Source organism: Castor canadensis, chromosome 6 (assembly GCF_047511655.1).
Source record: "Castor canadensis chromosome 6, mCasCan1.hap1v2, whole genome shotgun sequence".
NCBI lineage: Eukaryota > Metazoa > Chordata > Mammalia > Rodentia > Castoridae > Castor > Castor canadensis.
The window spans coordinates 43,480,938-43,504,368 of NC_133391.1; the positions used below are offsets into that span (position 1 = coordinate 43,480,938).

Consider the following 23,431-nt stretch of genomic DNA (forward strand, 5'->3'; position numbering starts at 1 on the left):
TCAAGCAAAGGCAGGTGTCCCCTTAGATGTGTCCTGGATGTACTCCTAACTTTCCTTCTCGTGGTGCTCCCTCTCACTAACCTCTTTGTGTTGCGGCAGTGATTGACTCACTAGCACCTTACTTTTAAAGATTTCTATTCACACTCTCTTCCTTCTCCACCTATCCCTAGCTTAAGCATACCGAAGTGCTCACTTACACTCTCCACGGCAGCTTACCTGGTTTCACTCCCCAGCTCATCCTAACAGTCCAAGCAGAATCTCTTAGTTCTGATGAGGAGGACCGAACTGAAAGAACACAGCTGGATATTTCATCTCCCCATTGAATTGACAGTTGCCAGCCAACTGGATTGGAAAGCCGATGAGGAAGAAACTAATCTCCTGTCCCATCATATCATGTCATAATCCCCACAGTTACCTAAAGGCAGCAGGGCACAGAACAGCTGCCCAAGTACTTAATGCTTAAGTGGCTCCAACCAGCAGGCTGAGGCTCACTTATCCCAAGGCTCCAGATACCTGTGCATTTTTGGAATTAATGACCTCATGTGTACAAGGAGAACAACAGGGTGGGAGACCTGGGGATACTAAGTTCACACAGCAGCAAGAAATGCTCAGCAGGGCTGGGGTGTGGCTCAGTGGTAGAGCACTGCTTAGCATGCAAAAGGTCCTGGGTTCACTGGACCCCCCAAAACAAGAAAATGCAGCTGAGAACCAATGTCTTACACCTGTAATCCTAGCTACTCAGGAGGATTGTGTTTTGAAGCCAGCCCAGGCAAATAGTTCTGTAGACCCTATCTTGAAAATACCCATCACAAAAAAGGGCTGGTGGAGTGGCTCAAGTGGGAGCATGCCTGCCTCACAACGTGAAGCCCTGTAGTTCAAACCCCAGTACCACCAAAAAAACCCAAAATAAAACAAAACCAACATGATTAGCCCTTGTGCAGGCCTTTCTCTCTTACTGCTGTGTGCCTGTGTTACTGGTCTTGAAGTACACAGATGCTCTGTCCTTATGAAATTGACACTTTTTGTTTTTTACACCTCACCATCCAGCCTTTGGTTTCAAGTTGGGATTCAAATAAGCACATGGATGTGCTCTTAGGGCCAAGGGTGGGCTCAGTGGTAGAGCACTTGCCTAGCATGCTGAAGATTCTAGCATGCTGAAGATTCTAGAATCCATTTCCAGCCTCCTCACCCCCCACACAAAAAAAGCCCAAGAGGACTAAATTAAGATCCAAAACTGTTAAGAGATATTTTCAGAGTTCCTGCCCTTAGTTGCAAGTATCACATAGAGATTTGCGTCTTCCATGGTTAATTATGAAGCTTGACAACTGCTACTGTTTGGCTCAGCGAGGATGGGCCATTAGATCAGGAGGTTTTTAGCGGCCATCATGTTAGCTAATGTCTTGGGGACCTGGGAATACACCTCTAGTAATCTTCTGGACTTTTACAGACATATTTTGTTTATGGGTTTAATTATCCAAAATTATACCTTAATAACTACAGTTATCACAGGGTGCCCCCATACTTTTCCTTTTTCATCAGCAGGTCTCTTTCCCCTAAATTTCTAATTCTTTTTTTGATTTTCAGCTATGCAAAGGCAACAGCCTCAACACTTTGATTCTCTTGTTGCTGAATGAGGCAGGAGGCCGCAAGTAAAGTTTCATTAACTTCTAGAAAAAAAGGGAGGGTTAGGGAATACAGCTCAGTGGTAGAACCCATGCTCAGCATGCCCAAGGCCTAGGGTTCAATCCCCAGCACTACTAATAAGAAAAGGAAGAACCACATAAACAATGTATTTGAAATTTATAGGAATTCCAGGTCCTTAACTCCTTTTCTACTTTTTTTGGGACAGGATCTCTCAGGCTGGTCTTGAACTCACAATCCTTCTGCTTCAGCCTCCCTAGTACTAGAATTAAAGGTGTGAACACATAACCTGGCTAAGATTTTGTTCTTGAAGAAATACATCACTTTTTAGTTAAGTTTAAAAATAACAAAACTAATCATTCTATATACATATATATGTATATAAGTAGTTTACAGTTTAATTTTCTCTGGATAAAGATATACTTCAGTGGTAGAGCATTTGCCTAGCATGCACAAAGCCCTGGGTTCAATCTCTAGCACCACCACCAAAAAAAAAAAAGAAAAAGAAAGAAAATTATCTCATGTGCACTACATAATAATTATGATGTAAATAAACCAAGAGTTGTTAAAACAAGCCCATAATTATGCAATCAATGGCATAGTTGTATTTCATTCCTTTTCATTGCCAAATAATATTCCATTGTATAGGTAGGCCGCATTTTATTTATCCATTCACTAAATAGTAGACATTTAAAAGTAAATAAAATAAAGTCAGGTGTTGGTATACCTGCAAACCTAGCTACTCTGGAGGCAGAGATCAGGAGGATGACAGTTTAAAGTCAGCCAGGGCAAATAGGTCTCAAGATCCTATCTTGAAAATACCCAACATAAAAAAGGGCTGGCAGAGTGGCTCTAGTGGTAGAGTACCTGCTTAGCAATTGTGAGGCCCTGAGTTCAAACCCTAGTGTTGCCAATAAATAAATGAGTAAACAAATTGGGAGTGCACAGTAGTAGTATCTGATATTGAGAAAATGCAATGCAGTGTATAAGCCCAAATTAGGTGCTAAAGTCCTAACTAGAACCCCAGATCAGTACTGGGGTTTGAACTTGGCAACTCAGGCTTGCTGACAGGTGCTCTACTCCTTGAACAACTCCTCCAGCCCAAAATCCCAGATGTTTTAAATGTATAATGTTGCTCTTGCTTTTATGTTTTGTGTTTTTTCTAGTAAATTTCACATTCAGTTGTCCAGGCTGGCTTGGGACTTGCCAGTTGAAGTTTAAAAATAGTTTCTAAATTAATTGTTGTCGAATTCAATACAATTTTATTTCAGTTTTTAAGCTCTGAATGAAGAAAGCCAATTGTGTTTCCCATCAACTAAGACACATCTTTTTTCAGGAAGCCCCGCCAAACATTCCAGCTCACACCAAATATTTTCTTCTTTGAACTCCTCTCTAAAAGGAGTTAAGTAGACTGTTATTTCTAACAGCTCTTTATAACTTCACCACTATGTAGTATACTTATAGTCTATATTGCACAGACAAACTTACCATTTTACCATTAGCATTAGAAACTTCTAGAAGCCAGGAACTGAATTTTCTTCCTAAATGTATGTTTCAATGTTGAGTGAAACAGATTAAAGAGAGACAACTCAGGCCTGCCTAAGGAGTTTGAAACCAAATGTATACAGCCCTGGGCACTTTATCAGCCAAAATAATGTGACCTTTCAACTGAGTAGAGATGGTCTGAAGCCAAAGAAATGACACAACGAGCTAAATTAAAAAGAAAGTTAGAGAAATTAGGGATTGTGGCCCTTTGAGAAGAGATTAAAGGAAGAACTCATTAAGATTCACCAGCTTCTGAATGGTACTGAGAATTGAGATGCTACAAAGCTGTTTGACCTGGTGTTAAGAACAAGGGGAGATGTCACAATGAGATAGGCCGGGCTGGACACTCCAGGAATTCAGAGAGGAATTTTGGAACACAGAAGCATAAACATGGACTAGGAAACCCAGGGGCAGCAAGAGATGGTTCTGATGCCGAAGAGAATGGAACAGCAGCACTTTAGCAGGCAACAAAGTGGCAGGCAACAAAAATTCTTTTGTGGTGTTGGGGATGGAACCTCAGGCCTCATGCAGACAAGGCAAGAGCTCTACAACTGAGCTACACTCCCAGACCCTCTGGTGAGGATTTTTATTCCTGGGAATTAGAGAGGGGGCACATGGTAGAAAGCAGTCTCTCAGCCCTTTTGATTCTCACCCATTGTGCACTAAGTTCACCAACCTTTGTAATGTTTCTTTTATCACTGTGTGTGGTGTTCAAACAGTATTTGTGCTGGGTGTGTACCTCAGCAGTAGAGCACATGCCTAGTGTGGCCTAGCCCTGGGTTCCATCCCAGCACTTTCAAAACAAAACAAAATAAAACAACAACAACAACAAAAAACTGTATTTGTCAGGATGTCCCTAACTCAGGTCCAAGCTGGTTGAAGCTGGAGCCCAGAAACAACATTGCAGACAGCAGCCACCTGGCTGCTTAGGGCCACAGGGGCCTTTCCCAGCAGGGTCAGAAGGGTCTCTGAGCTTGACGCTTTGGTTTCATGGCAATAACAAATCTCTAGTCTTAAAGGCAAAAATACAGAGTACTGTCACCATGGCCTTGGTCTCAGGTAGTCTTGCAGCTGTTAAAAAAGCCTAGGGAAGGACACTGAGGCTGACAAACACTGTTCACAGAAAGGAAGTCTCTGTTGTGAGGGGCTCTGAGGCCAGGTGTGGCCATGTTACCTTTGGGCATGTTTCCACCTTAGCCTGGGCTTTAGAACGGCAATTAGCTGGCAAAATGCTAATAGAAATCCCTGAAATAGGGGTGTATTTAAACAGAGCACAACACAGTTAATGCAAGAATTTCTGACACTCACACTCTGTGTCAGAAAACATCTCTACTCACAGAGATGTTTTTGGATAGGGTCTTACCATGTAGCCCATGATGGCCTTGAACTCTCAATCCTTCTGCCTCTGAATGCTGGCATTTAGGTGTGCTGCCACTATGCCTAGCCACACTGAATCTTTACAGTGACTTTGGCTTGTACTTTTATTTTTATTCCTGGACATGTTAGGCAAATGTTCCACCACTAAGCTATATCCCCATCCCCACATTTTTTTCCCTTAAATTTTCTGCAACAGTCTCTCTCAATAAATTATCTCCTGTTGTTTCTGTCACCTTCTTGCCCAACCGGTAGCCTTTTGAATTCCCGCAATGCATCAATTCTCAAATTTTTGTCATCAACTACTGAAAACTGGCAGGTAGAAGTAATGGTGTTAGAACCCCAGGTTCCATGGTGTTGGTAGGAGAGTTGGGACAGAAGCTGAACGGCTGTTAAGACATAAAGACAGCACCAGTAGCACTAGCAACACGAGAGGGGCTATTTCATTTAATCCCATTGTGACTTACCTTTTGTTCATTTGTTGCCTTTGTGTGTACTATGTCCCATGCCAGTACTGGTGGCCTTTAACTAAAGATGGTGAGTGTAGACCTGTGTGATTTGATTTGGACATTGGTAGTTTGATACCAACTGAAATAAAGAGCTATATGGAACTTGACATGAAAAGTAAAAAACCAACAGTCTGAAACAATGCAAAAGAAAAAAAAAATGAAGGTAAAGGAAAAACAGTCTCAAAAATATAACACATGGGTTGGGGCCATAGCTCAGTAGTTGAGTGCTTTCTTAGAATTCTGAAGGCCCTAGGTTCCACCTCCAGCACCACAAAACAAAACAACACACAAACACATACACAATGGAGATCAAGTGGAGAAAGAAAATCAAGTTTATACAAAAGACTTAAAAGTAATATTGGGCTGGGGTGTAGCTTGTGGTAAAGGGCCTGTTTAGCATTTGCAAGCCCCTGGATTTGATTCCCAGTACCACAAAAATAAATAAAAATTATTATTGGCTATCTACAAATCTTCTTTATGATTTAAAAACTGTGGAGAAAAATATGGAACAGTGTTTTCTACGAAGGTTAAAGATTACTAATACACTATACATTCATCCTACAAACATTTATTTGTGAGCAGTTATTTGTAGACTGCTGTGAGAGTATAGGGCGAGAAAAGAAATACAGGAGCTCTATGAGCTGTTCTCTGTGGAAGAGCTGTGATTTAGTTAGTTAGGTCTGTTGGGAGGTACTGTAGTAGGCCAGAGTGGGAGAGAGGCCTTGACTGGTGTCTTTAAAAGGCCAAGAAGGGGAGGGGGCAGAGGGCAGCGGGGAGAAATGGCCCAAACAGTGTATGCACATGTGAATAAATGAATAAAGAAAAAATAAATAAATAAAAGGCCAAGAAGTTGAATGTATAGTTCAAGTGCTACAGCGCCTACTTAGCAAGTACAAGGACCTGAGTTCCAATTCCCGTACCACAGAAGGAGGAAGAAAAAAAAGAAGAGGACAAGAAGCAATGACTTAGAGGGGCTGAGTGAGTACCCATCACGTCCATTACTATAGACCTGTACTGTCCCACACAGTAGCCACTAACCACCATGTGGTAGACTGAGCACTGAGTTGTGATTAGTCCTAATAGAGATTTCGGAAATATAAAATATGCATCAGATTTCAAAGATGGGGGGAGGAAAGAATACACAGCTCATTCATTTTTTGATATTGATTACATGTTGAAAAATGTAATACATTACATTTTAAAGAAAATGTAATCCTAGCTACTCAGGAGGCAGAGATCAGGAGGATTGTGGTTTGAAGCCAGCCTGGGCAAATAGTTCCATAAGACCCTATCTTGAAATACCCCTCACAAAAAAAAACAAAAAACAAAACAACACTTTTTATATATATATATATATAAGGCTGGTGGAGTGGCTCAAGGTGAAGGCCCTGAGTTCAAGCCCCAGTACCACAAAAAAAAAAAAAAAAAAAAAAATCCAGGGTTGAAGGTGTAGCTCAGTGGTAGAGTTTCCCAATGTTCAACACCCCTTCCACCCCCAAAAGAACACCTACCGTCCCCACAAACCAGCTCAGTACTTTTCTCTCCAATTCTTCTACACCTTACTGGCATACATGCATTCCAAGGCTTATCCTGGTCCGGGATCAATCTTCCTACCTCCTCTTAATGATATCTTTCATATCCCCCTTCCCCGGTCTCTACCCTGAATCAAGTCTTTCCCATTGTCCCTATTTTAGAAATTCCGTTTTTTCTTTCCTCTAGCTTCTCCAGAACAGTTAAGATTTAAAACTGAGTATCAGTTTTAAGGAGGCAAATGTAGTTATTATTTTTTAATCTTTTTTTTTTGGAGGGGTGGAATTGGAGTTTGAACTCAGGGGCTTTGCATTCACAAAGCAGGTGATCTACTGCTTGAGCCATACCTCTACTTCATTTTGCTCTGGTTATTTTGGAGATGAGGTCTCTTGAACTATTTGCCAGGGCAGGCCTTGAGCTGCGATCATCCAGATCTCAGTCTCCCAAGTATCTAGGATTACAGCCATGAGCCACCAGCACTGAGAAGAAGGCAAATTTAATTATAATAATTAAGATTATTAGTGTTATCCCCAGGCCCTCGAGCTATACCACTGGACCACACCCCCAAACCTAGGCTTTTATTTCCTTTCTTGAATGTTCAGTGTAAGCTGATGGGGAAGCACCCAAATGGTATTTGAAAAATGACACTGGAGCTGGGAGACATGCTTATGTCCTGAGGCATATGAGCTATATGGCTGTGAGTGAATGAGCTCTTGAGGGGGAGATGAGAAAGGCAGCTGAAGCCATGCCAGTGGCTCACGCTGGTAAACCTAGTTACTCAGAAGGCAGAGATGAGGAAGATCGAAAATTTGAAGACAGTCTGGGCAAACAGATTTTGAGACCCTACCTTGAAAATACCCAACCTAAAAAAGGGTGGGAGGTGTGACCTGACTCAAGTAGTAGAGTGCTTGCCTAGCAAGCGTGAGGCCCTGAGTTCAAACTCCAGTACTGCCAAAAAAAATAAATAAATAAAAGGCAGCTGTAGGAAGAAAAAAAGAGAGGGAAGGGAGGGAGAAAAGAAAGTAATCTCCACACTGGGCTTTAAAGGAGTTCTGAATTTTTTTCTTTCTTTCTTCTTTTTTTTTTTTTTTTTTTGCGGTACTAGAGTTTGAACTCAGGGCCTATACCTTGAGCCACTCCACCAGCCCTTTTTTGAGATAGGGTTTTTTCAAGATAGAGGCTCACAAACTGTTGGCCTGGGCTGGCTTCAAACCTCAATCCTCCTGATCTCTATAGCTAGGATTATAGGTGTGAGCCACCGGTGCCTAGCTGAATTTTTCTTTTCTCTTCTTTTTTTTATTTTGTTTTATTTATAGCAGGGTTTCTAGCTATGTAGCCTAGGCTATCCATGAATTTCCAATCCTCCTGCCTCAGTCTCCCAAGTGCTGGCATTTCAGGGATGTGCCACCACACCCAGTAAGGAAATTCTGAATTTCTTCTGGTGCATATTACTTACCTCATCATTATACAATTAAATTAATCACTTCATTGGTGCATTTAGGGACACTCTCCCCCAAAAGTCTAATATAGGTTAAGAAGAAAGGACAACTTCAATTACCGGAAGGTTTCAGTAACACTCTAAAACCAGTAAGAAAAAGATGACCTGAGGAGGTGCATGGTAAGCGAATCACACAAACTACAATCTGTCGTGTATGAGGCTTGGGAACACTCAAGCTAGGGTGTTGCCCCAATATTTCACCAAGGAAGTAAGCCCTGAGCAGGTGATGGTCAGAGGTAGAGTTGTATGTAGTCTTACCAGGCAACTGAAGGGCAGGATTAAAAGGGAGGAGGCAAGCTGCTCCTGCAGGTGAGTAGACCAGTTTGGCAGGAGGAAGAGTCCTTATATGAAGGGGTGGGGATGGAGATGGCAGATGAGGATAGAAGGGCAGGTTAAAGCCAGTTTTTGGCTGTTCTTAAATAAGCATCTACCAGAGTTGAGGCTTTCATGAACAAAGGACAGTCACTGAATTTTCAGTAGGTGAGTGACATGATTAAATTTAATTAAAAAAAAGTTTTGGCAGTACTGGGGATCAAACCCAGAGCCTGATGCATCCTAGGCAAGCTCTGAGCCACTAAGCCACAGTCCCCATCCCATGAACTTTAATTTTAAGAAGGGGGGGCCAGGCATGGGGTGCATACATGTCTATAATCCTAGCAACTCAGGAGGCAGAGATCGAGAAGCCAGCCTGGCAAAAAGTTACCCAGACCCCCATCTCAATCAATAAGCTGGTCATGGTGGTTTGTGTGTGTAGGACCAGCTATTCAGGAGGCATAGGTAGAAGGATTTTAGTTCAAAGCAAAAACTTGAAATCCTACCTGAAAAATTACTATAGCAAAAAAAGGGCTGGAGGTGTGACTCAGGTGGTAGAGCATCTGCCTACCAAGCACAAGGACTGGAGTTCAAATCCTAGTGCTGAAAATAAATAAATAAGTAAATAAATAAATAAAACGATGTTAAAAGTGAAAGCAATGGAACTAGGTGAGCACTAAAGCCCTTCCTCTCACAGATGAGGTCCAGGACTGTAAGGGCTTTGTCTTAAAATAAAAACTTCCTGACCACTAATCTAATTCATTTTTTGTGATTTCTAAACTTTAAATTTGGTTGGTTTATAAACCCTCTGAGAATAGGTGCATTGAGGAATGGAGCTCTCTAAGAGAACAGCCAGAATATGTGTGAAGGGGTGGCAAGAACTTAAGGTGACTGGACTTCAGCTGCACACAGGAAACTAAAGTGCTAAACTGGTTCCACTCCACTGCAGCTCCAATTTAACCCTGGGACTGAAACAAGGAGTATCCAGATCTGGCTGTTAGACAAAGGGAGGGCAAGGACAGCTTGAACAGGAAAGAGAAGCAGCACAATCCGACAGATGGAGTTAGACTGGATGTGTGTTACGCATTACGTTATGTATGGAAGAAGCCACACTTTCATTTGTCACATCTCTTCACCAATTTTTCAGTTGGTTGTTTGGAACCTGCAATGTATTTGACAAAGAAATGTTATTAAACAACAACAAAAAAAAGTGGTTTGTTTCCAAAATCATCCTCCAAGAACCTGTATGAATCTCATCATGGGCTGAAATTACTACATATTTTCAACAGGAACTATGTGTAAATATTTTTGTAACATTAATAAAGAAAACAGAAAAGTCAAACCATTTATTGTGGTTTCATTTTAATGAAATACATTCAATTAGAAGAGAATATGGAACTAAAGATTGTAGAGTGTATGAATTACTTCTAAATACTTTCAAGGTCATTTGAGGTTAAGGGCACTGGTTCACAAATAGATGAGAAAAGGAAGGAAAGTATGAGCTCTGTGTGTGTGTGTTTAATGGAGACACTAAAACTAGTGATTACCAGGGGAGTGGATGGGTTAGGCTGGAAAAATCCAGGAGTGCAAAGTAAAGAGGGAAAGTGTTCAGCTGTCAGGACACGGATCATTAATCTAGATTCCAGGAGATTCAGCTGGAAATGAGTCCAGAAAAGAGATCCCAGGCAGTGAAGTCCAAAGAGAAAGGTAGGACAAATGTTCAAAGCAGGGGCAAGGATTCAAGGTTATGAATTTCCACACTCGAAGAGGCAGGAGTCCAAATCAGAGGTGGCCAGAAGAGGTGTAAATGGAAGGCTCTCGCTTGAGCCTGAACCCAGGGAACTCAGGGTCCAGATTTACAGACAGACCCAAGACATTTTAGATTCCTTAGTTTCTGGGCCTGGATTGGTTCCAGGCTGTAGGTGGAGGGTGTGTAGAGGAGAGGACAGAGGGGAAGAACCAGGCCAAAACTGGAGAGTTGAATCAGAGTTAGAGAATAATAGAAGGAATCAGGTCTAAGGCTGTATCAGACCCACAGGAACACTGAGAGCCCCTCAGCAAAACTGGCCCCACAGAAGGCAAATCCTGATGGAGAAGAAGGTGCTGAGGATCTCTGACCACCACCAGGGGGCACCTCCAGTTCCAGGACAGCTTTGTTGATTTCCAGGACCTAGCAGTGTTGTAGATGAAGACAGAGTAGCCTCCAGTTGGGGTGGGGGTGGTTTCACCAGCACTCAGACATACAACTGTGACTACCTAGCAGCCAATTTTTCTCACCATTCTGCTTCCTGGTATTGTTAGCAACCTATTATTACTAGGCTGGCTAGTAGTGACAATTGAGAGGTCAAATAAGGTTAGATGATGATAAAAGATAAAGACAAGGATGACAAAACAAATGGGAAAGAAGAAAAAAGGTGGGCAAAGAAGAGTCAAGATGGGGGGGGGGAGAGGCGGAAGAAATCAGGAGGATCACTGTGCCCAGGCAAATAGTTCAAAAATGCCACACACACACACACACACACACACAGAGAGAGAGAGAGAGAGAGAGAGAGAGAGAGAAAGAGAGAGAGTGCTAGTGGAGTGGCTCAATGGTAGAGTGCCTGCTTAGGAAGCATGAGTCCCTGAGTTAAAACCCAGAACCATCACCACCAAAAAATTAGGGTTTGATGGATCAGGTACGAATAAAGAAAAGAAGTAGCACTTTAAAAAATGAAAAAAGAAGAAGAAAAAGTGTGGAAATTCAAACTATCTTTGAGGAAATGAAGATAGAAAAAGTTGGGGTGGGGGTTTGGCTCAAGTGGTAGAGGCCTGTCTAGCAAGCGTGAGGCCCTAGTTCAAATCTCTGTGCCTCCAAAAGAAAAAAAAGGCCAGAAAACTTTTTTTTTTTTTTAACCCCCATGGTATTGGAGTTTAAACTAAGGGCTCACGCTTGCTAGGCAGGCAGTCTACCCCTTAAGCCACTCCACCAGTCCCAGAAAAATTTAGGTGGTGTGATGAATTCCATAGTGGCCATCTATTTTTCTTGACAGTACTGGAGTTTGAACTCAGGGCCTCACACTTGGTAGGCTAGTAGGCAGGCACTTTACTGGTTGAGCCACTCCACCAGCCCTGTCTTATATTGAGTTTTTTTGAAATAGGATCTTCTAAACTATTTCCCTTGGCAGGGCTTTGAGCCGTGATCCTCCTGATTACAGGCATGAGCCACCAGTACCCAGCTCACATCCCATTTATTATTGCAACATCTAGAGGAGCTGAGCTTTATAAACATATGAAGACACAGCCTTTGTTTTTTGGTAGTATTTAGATGTGTGCTTACATTTGGGGAGGGGACAGAAAACAGAGAGAGCAATGTAAGAGTGTAAGAAGATCTGATATTAGCTGACTTACAAAAGACACACTTGAATACGAATTTAGGAATTTTTTTTTTTGAGTGGGACTGGGGTTTGAACTCAAGTCTTTCCACTTGCAAAGCAGACACTCTATTACTTGAGTCTCACCTCCACTTCATTTTGATTTTTTTTTTGGTGGCACTGGGGTTTGAACTCAGGGCCTCAGCTTCCAGGCAGGCAAGCACTCTACCTCTTGAGTCACTCCGTCAGCCCTTTTTGAGTTGGGTATTTTCCAGAAAGGGTCTTGCAAACTATTTGCCTTGAATGGCTTCAAACCTGGATCCTCCTGATCTCTGCCTTCTGAGTAGCTAGGATTACAGGTGTGAGCCTCCGGTGCCCACCCTGATTTTTAAAGAATTTTTAATGTTTCTAAATGCTGCCTTATAAACACACGACAGGTTATTAAAATGATCAGAATGGGGGGGCGGGCACGAGAATTACTCAGGCAACCCACTCCCAAACCGATCACGTTAATTCATTACTCATGTTTGCCATTCTCTCCAGATTTTATACTGTTTTAAGGTAGAAGAGATCTTTAAGCACAGTACTCTTTGTGGGGGGACCTGTTACTCAGTAAGTACCTGACTAACTTGGAGTGCAACAGGGCTGGTATTTCCTGTCCTAGAAGTAGACTGGCGGACCCAGCGAAGGCCCTGGGAGCTTTGAGCACAATGCAGTTCTAAATGCCTAAGTGCAATGACCAGTACATATAGCTGGGCATTCATTTGCCGTTTTTTCCAAACTTCTAGGCTGTGTTTGCGGTGACTCTCCTCTTCTGGTTTAGAAGAATTCCAACGTCCCAGACAGCAGTTAACATTTCTAAAGCCCAGGCCTCAGCACCTTCCTCTCGGAGCACATTCCCTCAGCGAGGGAGTGCAGGTCTCCACCCCCAGCCGAGCACTCGTCCCAGATTCTCCAGCCTTTCCCCATCCCCCAGCCTCCTAACCACATTGTGCGCACTCGGGCAGGCAGCTCTGCCACAGTGAGGGCAGTCGCCGGGCTCCAAGCCCGTCTTCTCTAGGGCGGTCGCACGTGTCCATTCCCTGGGGTGGGGGAGCGCTCTTCCTGCTTGGCCGCTGATTGGTGCCTCCCCCTACCCCACCCTTCCCGCCGCACTCCGGCCTCCATCTCACTTGGTTCTAGCTTAACCAGCCCCACCACCTTCTTCCCTCGGAGAAAAGGAGTCACTTTGGAGCCCCTTGAAGTACCCTTCTTGGATGGAATAAAAGCGCTGTAGAACAGGTGGAAAACACTTCGATTTCCCAGGCCTGTTTCCCGGGTGGACAGCCTACTGTCCCTCCTGTACCACCCTCTGCATCAATAATAACTCAACTCCCACACGTGCACGTTTCGAGATCTCTCCCCTACCGAAAGCACCACCCAGCGGGCCCTTTAAAAGGACGCGACCACTGAGGCCAAGTGGGGGGGGGTGGGAGAGACCCTTATTGTCCTCCCTCAGGAAAGTCACTAAAATCCTCAGCCTCAAACACCTGGACAGCGGAGCACATCTCCTTCCAGCTCACTGGGGTGCCCCAACCACCCCCCTTCAAGTCACTCCGGTCTTCAACGGGGCGCTCCGTTCCCTCTCCCCTCCCCCTCCCTCCCAGTGCAGCTGTCCGGGCTGGGGGTGGGGGCGGGGTTGTTGTTGTGGTGAGGGCCGGCCCCGCCCCCTCCTCGTGGGCGGCCCCTCCCCCAGGCCTCCGTCGGTCCCCTCCCCGCCCCCAGCCCCATCTGTTTTCCCCAGCGGTGAGTGGATTATATTGTATGGGACTGACTGGGGGCGGCCGCACCGCCGCCGCGGGATGGGGCGAGCGCGCGGACCCCGCCGGCAGCCGGAGCCGCGGCCGCCTCAGTGAGTCGGGCCCCCGCCGCCCCCCGCCCGGCCGCGCGCCTCAGCTCCTGCTCACGCCGAGCAGCGGCCGCCGCGGGAGTAGCAGCCGCCGCGGCGCCGCCGCCGCCGCCGCCGCCGCCGGAGGAGCGAGGCGCTGAGGCGCTGCCCGCGGCGGGAGTCCGAGTCAGCCAGCCAGCCGAGCGCCGGCAGCCGGGGCCGCCGCCGCGCGGCGGGGAGATGTGCCCGGAGGAGGGCGGCGCGGCCGGGCTGGGCGAGCTCCGCTCCTGGTGGGAAGTCCCGGCCATCGCGCACTTCTGCTCGCTGTTTCGCACCGCGTTCCGCCTGCCCGATTTCGAGATCGAGGTGAGTGGCCGCGGCGTGTGGCGCCCTTTCTCCTCGGGACGTCGGGGGCGTCGTGCGGGAGGGAGCGGGGCGCGGGGGACTTCGCGCGGAGTCAGGACGGGGAGGAGGGCTCGGCGGCGGGCACGAGGCGCCGCCGCGGTCCGCACCCCGCGTCGCTCGCTGGCTCGCTCGTCGCGTCCGGCCGGGACGTCCGCGCGCGGTCCGCGGAGGCGACCAAAGGCGCGGGCAAGCCTGCTTTTGTCGGGGTGGGACGGGGCGGCTCTCCCGGGACTTCTCCAGGGCTGAAGGCGAGAGTGCGTGTGCGCGCTCCCCGCCGGTGCCTTTGAGGCGGGGAACAGCTGCTCGGGCGGGGACGCGCAGGGGGTGACCTGGACCCGGCGCGGGGCCCCGCAACTCTCGGGGCGATTTGGGCTAACTTCGGGCGGGCGGAGATGGCGCCTGGGCTCCCGGCGCTCTCTTTGGGGGTCCGCCCGGCGCCGACCTCGCTGGGGTCTCCGAGGCTGCGGAGGGAAAGTTGGACTCCGTTATTCTTTAACAGCTCCCTTCCTCCCGGAACGTACAGCTCTCTTTATTCCGGGAGCTCCTGGAGTTGGTTCCGCCACCATTATCTCCCCCCCACCCCCCGGTCGAGCGTGGAGGAAAGGGATGGCTTTCCTGGCCAGGCCGAGGATGCTTTCAGGCTTTGTGAGAACTGCACTAAGACCCGAGGGTCCTGTTAGTGGCTGGGACAGTGGCGGGAGTGAGGGAAACGGAACGCACACGTTGACCACAACGAGCAGCAGCATCCTCCTTCCTTTTATTTTTATTTTTGGAAGGAGGTGTGAAATATTTGATTGGTTGGCAGGTTGAATTGCTTTCTTTCCTATGGCAGTCTGTGTAGCGACTTACCACCTTTTGCCTTGGGACAAAGGTTCTGGGAACTCTTGGTCGGTTTTTGTTTTCAGTTCTGAGGATGGGTTCGCAGATTAGGTAATCAAAATTAAAATCACTCCTTTGGAGTTGCTAATCGTTGTGGTTGCCTTCCCACTCCCACGTATCTCACTTTCTGCCATTTTCGGGGTGATTTTAATCCGTTTACTCCTGATGTCTTTGCCTCACCTTTATTTTTAGATTGAGCTCTTTGCTGAAATATCATTGCTTTCTCTCATGAATGAAGTGTGGGTCCTTGCTCTTCTAGTAGAGTAAATGAAATAAAAAGATCAAAAGCTCTGGAATGGGAAATTGAACAGGAATGAGGACTGATAAACTAGGGCCACTCATTGACTTTTGGCAATTCTTAGTTGCTTTATTTGATTAAAACAATGTGATTAAGTTGCAGGTTTCCTTACGAGACACCACAGCGTTTGTTTTCAAAGTTTGAACGTGAACGTAACAAACATTTTCATAATGAAATTTTTTCGTTGAACAACTATTTATATATAAAGATTTGGGAATCCTGAAAGTCAAGAGATGCTTAACAGTTATTCTGATGTCCTGAGTTTCCTTTTAGTTGGTATAAGATCGTGGTTAGTCTAATTAAATCCTGCTGCTCAAAATGGTGGCCTTTGTGGGAGGTGTTGCTTGTGACAGTGCCATCTTGGGTGCTGGTAAACTTGCCCTCTAGCCCCTGTTCTTCCTTGCAAGAGAAAAGCTGAGGGGATGATGGATTACAGAGTCAGAGTTTAAAGAACCATTCTAAAAATCCTACTGCAAAATGTCCCTGAATCTTTGCATTCCCATTTTGTTGATGGAAAAGTAAAGGAAACACAGTGCCTTATGTATTCACATATTTAGAGTAATCTGCAAATGACTTGCCTTCCATCCTAGGAAGTAAGCTTGTGGCTTCTTATTGTTAGCTGACTTAATTCCTAAAAGAAATGTAAGCTGTTAGACGATACACACTTAAATCTGTAAGAGAAATGAAAAATTACTGTAGTTTACATGGTGAAATGACTGCCTTCTGATTCTAGGAAGTGATACTTTTTAAAAAAATATACGCTCTTTGACAAACATGCAGCACAGATGAATATTTAGGTTCTAACATATACGAATTTTAAGTAGTACCTACACTATTTTCCCCTTTGGAGATGTTAAGTAAATGGCTAACATGACAATGACTTTTTTTCCCCTGCAGATTCAGGGTTGAACTGAATTCTGGGCCTCTATCTTGCTTAGGCAGGTGCTCTACTTTTGAGCCACTCCACCAGACACTCCTGAAAGTTCTTGTATAATCCATCTCATGTTAGGTGTGTTTTGATGTGGCTAAATTTTAATTTAAGGTTTTCAGTAGTTATCAAAAGTTAAAATCTAAAACTATTCTAGGCATCTTAACAAATTTAACAGTGCAGAACTCCCTGAAGACACTTAATCAGTTTTGATTCACTATAAATAAGTTAATTTATTTTCATTTTTTAAAGGCGATTTTAAGAAATCAAATAGTTTATTGACCTGACATTGAGAAACAATTCCTTGGTTTCAGCAACTTCCAGTGCTGAGTTGTACGTTCTAGGCCATGGGAAAAGGCCTTGCAATCTTAATTTACCTCCTCTTTAAAAGATAGAAACGATGAATACTACTAAATGGTAGGAGTTAGATATCTTTTTTTTTTTTTTTTTTTAAGAAAACCAGTTTTTACCTGTGAGAAGATCACATTTTACCCTTGACCACCAGACTGAATCCATGGATTGGCAGAAAATTTAGAAAGAATCTTCAAGGACTTGGTTTCTCTTTATCTAATATGTAGCAGTCTTTTAGGTGGTTGAAGGGCAGGGAGGATTCATGCCACAATAAGAGGTTTAGACCTCCCACTTAGAGAACTGGTCCCTCAAAGTGAGGATATTTTTAGTTTTGCATGTAAAAAAAATCTTTTTACTCTTGTTTGTCAACTTTGAACATAAAGGATTTTTTTGAGTCAACGTTCCTTTTTTTTTTTTTTTTTTTTTTTTTCTTTGTGGTTCTAGGGAGGCACAGTATTTCCAGGCAGTCCCTCCCTAGCTCCTTAACTTCTCATTTTATATGTGTAAGGACTTCTGTGTTGCTGTCCCTAGAATCATGGAACCAAAAATATGAGTGTACGATAATAATGCTTTATTTAAATTCTTCAAAACTTGTGATTTAAAAAATATATGAACATTACATAAAACTTGAAAATTACAGCAGAATACAGATAAAAGAATTAAAATACCCATAATCACCATCCAGGTACAAAAGCTATAAGCTTTTAACATTGTATCGTACCATTGGGGTAAAACTATTAACTGTTAACATATTTAGAAATCCCTAAATATGTTCACAATGTATTTGTGCAGTAGATTAGGCATTTTTATTTTTCAGAGGAGACGTAGGTGTAGTTGGACAGTTCAGTGACACTGAGTTCAGTAGTTGCATCATTAAGACCTCCTCTGTGCTTTACATGAAAGTGGGCCTCTGCATCAGATTAGCTGTTAACAGTTCAGAACCTGCAATTGTGTACCACTTCATTTAATCAAACATTTTCCTAATTGTTCAGTACTCTAGTGATTAGGTTGGTTAAGTTTTGTTCTGATTGGAAACAAAGGTTAATTGCCAAAGATTTAGCACTTTGCCCTATTCAAGTGCTCTTTACAGTGAATATAGTGTTCAACTTGACTAAAATACAAGGTAAGAGGAGAGAATGTTTTTCAGTAATCTGATTTGAGGTTAATCATGATGGGTGTGGGGCTGCACCTCCAAGTAGCTGTTTGGAAATGTTCATGTAGAACTACTTGAATAGTTTGTGTGTAGTAGCAGCCTAGGGATGAGTGATAGGAGATTTTGAGTTGGTGTACATGTCATATTCTTTGCTGGGGGTGGGGAGTAACACGTCCATCAAATTCTAAAAGAGGTCCTCAACCACTCAAAGGTTAAGAGACTTCAACTATAGGAAGTTGGCCCTGATTTAGGGAATCAGAAGCATCATTTCATGATTTCATGACCTTATATGCAAAATAACAAGATAAATGACATTTATCTGTACATTTATTTACAGATCTGTATATTTATTTGTACATTTTCAAAATGTCAGGTTATCCTTAGCTGCTCTTAACTGTTATCATGAAGGTAGGGGCTATCATTTTATAGATCTGGAGATTGAAAGTTTGGAGAGGCTGAGTTTGCATAGGAACTCTTGCCTGAGTCTCAGGTGTTTTCATACCAGATGCTGCTACTACCTCACAATTTTTGCATTAGTTTTCATTTTCTATAAAATGGCAGCCTAGACTTACAAGAATGGCTGAGATTCCACAGCGCAGGTTTAGAATTCTTTGGTTCAGAAGATCCTTTTCTAGTGTGTTTTGTTTTATTTTGTTCCAGTAGTACATGCTTGCTAGACAGGCGCTCTATCACTGCCCCAGTCCCTGAACAGCTAAACTATGGAATTAGCCTAGGTGTCCATCAACTGATGAATGGATAAAGAAAATGTATTTATACACAGTGAAATATTAAATAAGAAAATGGATGGAATTGGAAATCATCATGGTAAGTGAAATAAGCCAGACTGAGATAGACAAATATTTCATGCTTTCTCTTATAGGTGGAATTTAGGCCTAAAAAAAAAAAAAGAATGCCATGATATTAAAACGGAGATTATTTGGAGGTAGGAACCTAGGAACCAGTGGAGGGGGGAAGGTGAAGAGGGTGAATATATACTTCATATGCTTGTATTAAAATAGAATAATGAAGCCCCACAAAATTGTTTTGAAAAGAGGGAAAAGGAGATAAGAAAGAGTAGTAGAATAATCTGATCAAAGTACCTTGTTTGCATGGATGGGACTACCACAGTGAAACCCCGTTGTACAATTAATACACACTAATAAAAATGAAAAAATCTTTCTGCTGAACTAAATGCAGAGGAGTGACAAGTTCATGTTTCTTTCAGCAATTATAAAGCACATACTGTGTGTTTGGTAGGGTACTAGGTGTTGGGGGTATAACTTTGAACATAACACAAAAATACCTGCCCTGTTTTTAGTGGAATGAGACAGACAATAAACAATCAGTATTTACTGGATATAGTGTGTCAAGGGTCACAAGAAATAAAGCCTAGTAAGCATGAGGGGTGGGTCATTGTAGTTTAAAATACTGTGATAGGGATGGTCTCCCTGAGAAGATGGTGTTTGAGTGGAACTGAAGAAAATGGATGATTTTTTTTTTTTTTTTGTGATACTGGAGTTTGAACTCAGGGCCTTCACCTTGAGCCACTCCACCAGCCCTATTTTTTTTCTGGGAAGGGTTTTTTCGAGATAGGGTTTCTCGAAAACTATTTCTGGGCTGGCTTCAAACCTTGATCTCCTGATCTCTGCCTCCTGAGTTGCCAGGATTGTAGATGTGAGCCACCAGCACCCAGCTCAGTGATTTTTTAAATGCTTTTAAAATTAGTGGTTTGTTACAGTAAACTACTTAATGTAAGATGATAAAGGTATTTTCTGAAAAGTCAGGATCTGTCTTTTCTCTGAGGAAGAAACTCCAAGAAGATGTGACTTACACAAGGGCATATCCATTTGTAGTTTGAAATCTTGAAAGGGGAGAATGTTCAGCCAACCCATAATATAACTATAATGTAACTTTCCCCAAAAGTTTTTCTTTCTTTTTTTTTTTTTTTTTTTTTTTTTTGCATACTGAGGTTTGAACTTAGGGCCTTCACCTTCAGCCACTCTACCAGCCCATTTTTGTGAAGTTTCTTTTTTTTTTTAAAGGTAGGGTCTGAAAACTATTTGCTAGGGTTGGAATGGTGATCCTCCTGATCTCTGCCTCCTGAGTAGCTAGGATTACTGGTGTGAGCCACTGGCATCTGGCTTACTTCCTCCAAAATGAATGCCCAGTCCTTTTCTGTTTATACCAACATTGTGAAAGGAAAGGCTTTCTTTTTCTTTTTCACCATGTGAAACTTCAGATTGGCAGTTGGGACCTCTTACAGTTGTGGATGGATCAGTTCACACATATCCCTGAAGGACATCCCATGTTAGCATCTGACTTGCTTTAAAACGGAAGTTAAACTCAGTCTTGCTTAATTTTCTGGAACACAGTTAGGAAAGCTTAAAATACAACTTGGCAGCTCTCAGTACAACCAACTGTCTGCCCTTTGATCAGATGAGGCTTAGGGCTGGATTCCTGGTGTGTTAGGGATCCATAATAAGGAGCACTAACAGAGTGCTAGAAAATCAAGTACAAAGGTAAAAGTGAGGTATATAGACAGTTGAGGGAAAGCTGCTAACTATGACTTATATTTAGTTGATATGATGAACACATTTTCTTCCTCTTGCAGGGAAAGCTATACCTCTATCCTTGAGCAGGTTTTTAAAAGGTAAGCACAGATACCTGAATTGTGGGCCATCTTTGTCATTAACTTGAGTTGTGATCTGAGGCAGATCACTTTTGGCTTTAGATAGCTCATCTGTATCATATCTTAAAAATTAATTTTGTACAGCCAGACATGGGTGGGTCATGCCTGTATCTACTTGGGAGGCCGAGATTGTGAGGTTCGCAGTTCGAGGCCAACCTGGGCAAATAGTTGGTGAGGCGCCCTGCCCTCCATCTCCAAAATAACCACAGCAGAATGAACTGGATTTGTAGCTTAAGTGGTAGACTGCTTACTTTTGCAGTTGTGAAGATTTGAGTTCAAAACCCTAGTCCCAGTGTGCCATGACTGTTATCCTAGCTACTTAGGAGGCAGAGATCAGGAGAATAGCAGTTGGAAGCCAGCCCTGGGCAAATAGTTCTTCAGACTCTATTGGGGGATTGGATTTATATGTATTTTATTCTCCCCCCTTCCTGTGGAAACTTGGCTGCGAATAAGCTATTTTGGAAGTAGCTTTGTAGAGCTGGAGGTATGACTCAGGTAGTAGAGACCCTGCTTACCAAGTGTCAGACCCTGAGTTAAAATCTTGGTACCGAAAGAAAAAAATGCATGTTTTTATTGGCTGCAGTAGAGTACCTGTCATCTCGGCTCAGTGGGAATCTTAAATAGGAAAATGTGAGACTCTCTTTGAGTAATATCTAAAGTATGGTGCTATGGGTAGAGCCTGGTGCAAGGCTCTGAGTTCAAACCCTAGTGCTGTCATTAAAAAAAAAAAAAGAAAAAGCTTTTGAGGGCTGCAGTGGCTTAAGTGGTTAGAGTGCCTTCCTTGTATGCTTTTTTTTTTTCTTTTTTTTTTGGCGTGTCTTGGGTTTGAACTCTGCCACTTAAGCCACACCTCTAGTCCCCTTGTATGCTTTTAATTCTTTTTTTTTTTAAACATTAGTCTTTACAAAATACTAATTAGTTTTGTTGGAAAATGGGAAAGTCTCTTTTTCAGCAGTTCTTACTGTTGAGAAAGGAATGATCTGATAATACTGTGCCAGGATTCTGTGGGTTCTTTTTAAACTTAGGGTTTATTAGCTCAGCAATAGGTATTTTGTGCCAGATAAGGTATTTTGTACCAGATAAATCCTTTTTTGTGGGAATCTGTCATATGCATTGTATGATGGTTAGCAGCATCTCTAGCCACTACCCTCTAGGTGCCAGTAGCACACTGTGTATGAGATTGTGAGGATAGTGATTTTTCTCCCATAAAGTCAAGCCTTTATAGAAATAGAAGTTTTGGTTGCTCCCAGATTATGCATGTCATCAGCAATTGCTGTCAGCAACCTGGGAAATAATTTAGTTCCTTCCACCCCCCCACCACCACCCCCGCTTTCATGGGGAGACATTAAAGGAAAGAAGAGTGGGTAATAGGGAGCTGTGAAGCTGCCTGGGTCCCTGGAAAAAAGGTCTCCCTCTTTAAAAGTCTCCCCCAGGCCAGGTGGCTGCCTGGGGCTGCTGTGCAGCCAGAGGCTTCAGGCTTCAGCTGCCATTGCCTGTTAGGGCTCTTCAGCTCTTCTTGACAGATCTCTTGAGCATAGCAGTGGTGGACTATGAGAGGGCTCAGCCATGACCAGGTCAAAAGTTCAGGGGGACCTAAGTTGAAGGGGTGTGTATGTGTCTGGGACACATGGATATATGGAGTCCATTTTTTTCTATTAGAATTTTCAACTTAGGACGCATCAATCATAAAACCCTAAAACATATATGTATGTGTTTTGTGATTTCTCATGTTTGCTATCAGGCAAGAAAGGCAAGATTGTTTATAGATAAATGACTTACTTTGGTTTGGAGAGAAGATGGTATTGTGATGGTGACCTAAGCAGTCTGTTTTGAGTTCTTGGATGAAAGATACTGTAGAACTTCAGGGAAGTGTTTCCCAGTTAATCTGTGGCTTTTGTCTACCCTGCAAACATGCATTTCAAAGTCTTCTTTTTGGTTTGGAATAGTTGATACCCACAGAGCCTCAGAGCCAAATCCTCTCTTTCTCCTTCCTTCCTTCCTTCCTTCCTTCCTTCCTTCCTTCCTTCCTTCCTCCCTCCCTCCCTCCCTCCCTCCCTCCTTCCCTCCCTCCCTCCCTCCCTCTCCACCTCCCCACCTCCCCACCTCACTCCTCCCCTCCCTTCCTTGGATTGAACCCAGATTCTTGCCAATGCTGGGCAAGCTTCTACCTCTGAGCCACACCCTTAGTCCCCAAAGTCTTGTCTGTCTTCTTTTTTTTGGCAGTATGGGAGTTCGAATTCAAGGCCTCACTCTAAGCAGGCATTCTATACATGAGTCTCAGTGAACTGTTTGCCTGGTCTGGCCTTGAAATGTGATCCTTGTGATCTCTGCTTCCCAGTAGCTAGGATTATAGGCATGAACCTGCCAAAAGTCTGATTTCTTATTCTCTATTTTGGATGAGGGTAAGGCCAGACCACCCTGTCTTTGTTTTTTCTTCCACTCCTTTGTTGTTTTCAAGTCTCCTTTCCTAGAGCTTGTTCTGGGCCTTGGGGGAGGAGGGGTGGAATTTCTTGCCTGCATCAAGGTGTTAAATCCCACAATTTGTGTAAATAAGTTGGTGTAAAGTCAGTCACTTCTGCAGCCAAAAGCAGTGTTCTCTTTTTCAGAAGGCAGATGACCCCCCACAATAATGCTTTGTGTGCTCTGTTTTGTACTTCATTATTCACACACTGGTTTCAAATTAATTATGTAAAATTAAATGGAGGATAGTGTTCATTCTCTTGTTTAAAGTTCCTGACCTTATGAAGGGTACTTGGCAGGTTTAAATAATGGCATATTCTTGTAAGTTTCACACTACAGTGGGCTGCTTTTAACTTTGATTCTACAGTCCTGACTCCTTAGGGGCGAAGTCAGATCTACTTTTTCCTCTGGATGGAGTTTGCTGAAGTAACTGTGTGACTTGGCAGTAGGTCACTGAGGCATGTGGCCACTTGAATTAATTATTTGAATGGTTGTCACAGCAGACTGTGTATACATTCTTCATACCCTTCCTCCCACCCATAGCATCCAAAAAAAAAAAGGTGAAAATAGAGGAATGATGGGACTTCTCATTTTTAATGTTGAATTAAACCACTTCCAAATAATAATTCCCAAGGATGGAGT

At 43.5% G+C, this 23,431-nt stretch overlaps 1 protein-coding gene across 3 annotated transcripts in view; it reads left to right on the forward strand.

The window, feature by feature from the left end:
• Nucleotides 1–13,838: 13,838 nt before the first annotated feature.
• Cecr2 (CECR2 histone acetyl-lysine reader) overlaps nucleotides 13,839–23,431 on the forward strand; it is a 138,868-nt gene continuing 129,275 nt past the window's right edge. For all 3 annotated transcript variants that reach the window (XM_020153849.2, XM_020153852.2, XM_074076418.1), the window contains exon 1: nucleotides 13,839–13,992. In XM_020153849.2, coding sequence (XP_020009438.2) covers nucleotides 13,867–13,992 — 126 coding nt within the window. In that variant the 5' untranslated portion in view covers nucleotides 13,839–13,866. The remainder of the gene's footprint in view (nucleotides 13,993–23,431) is intronic.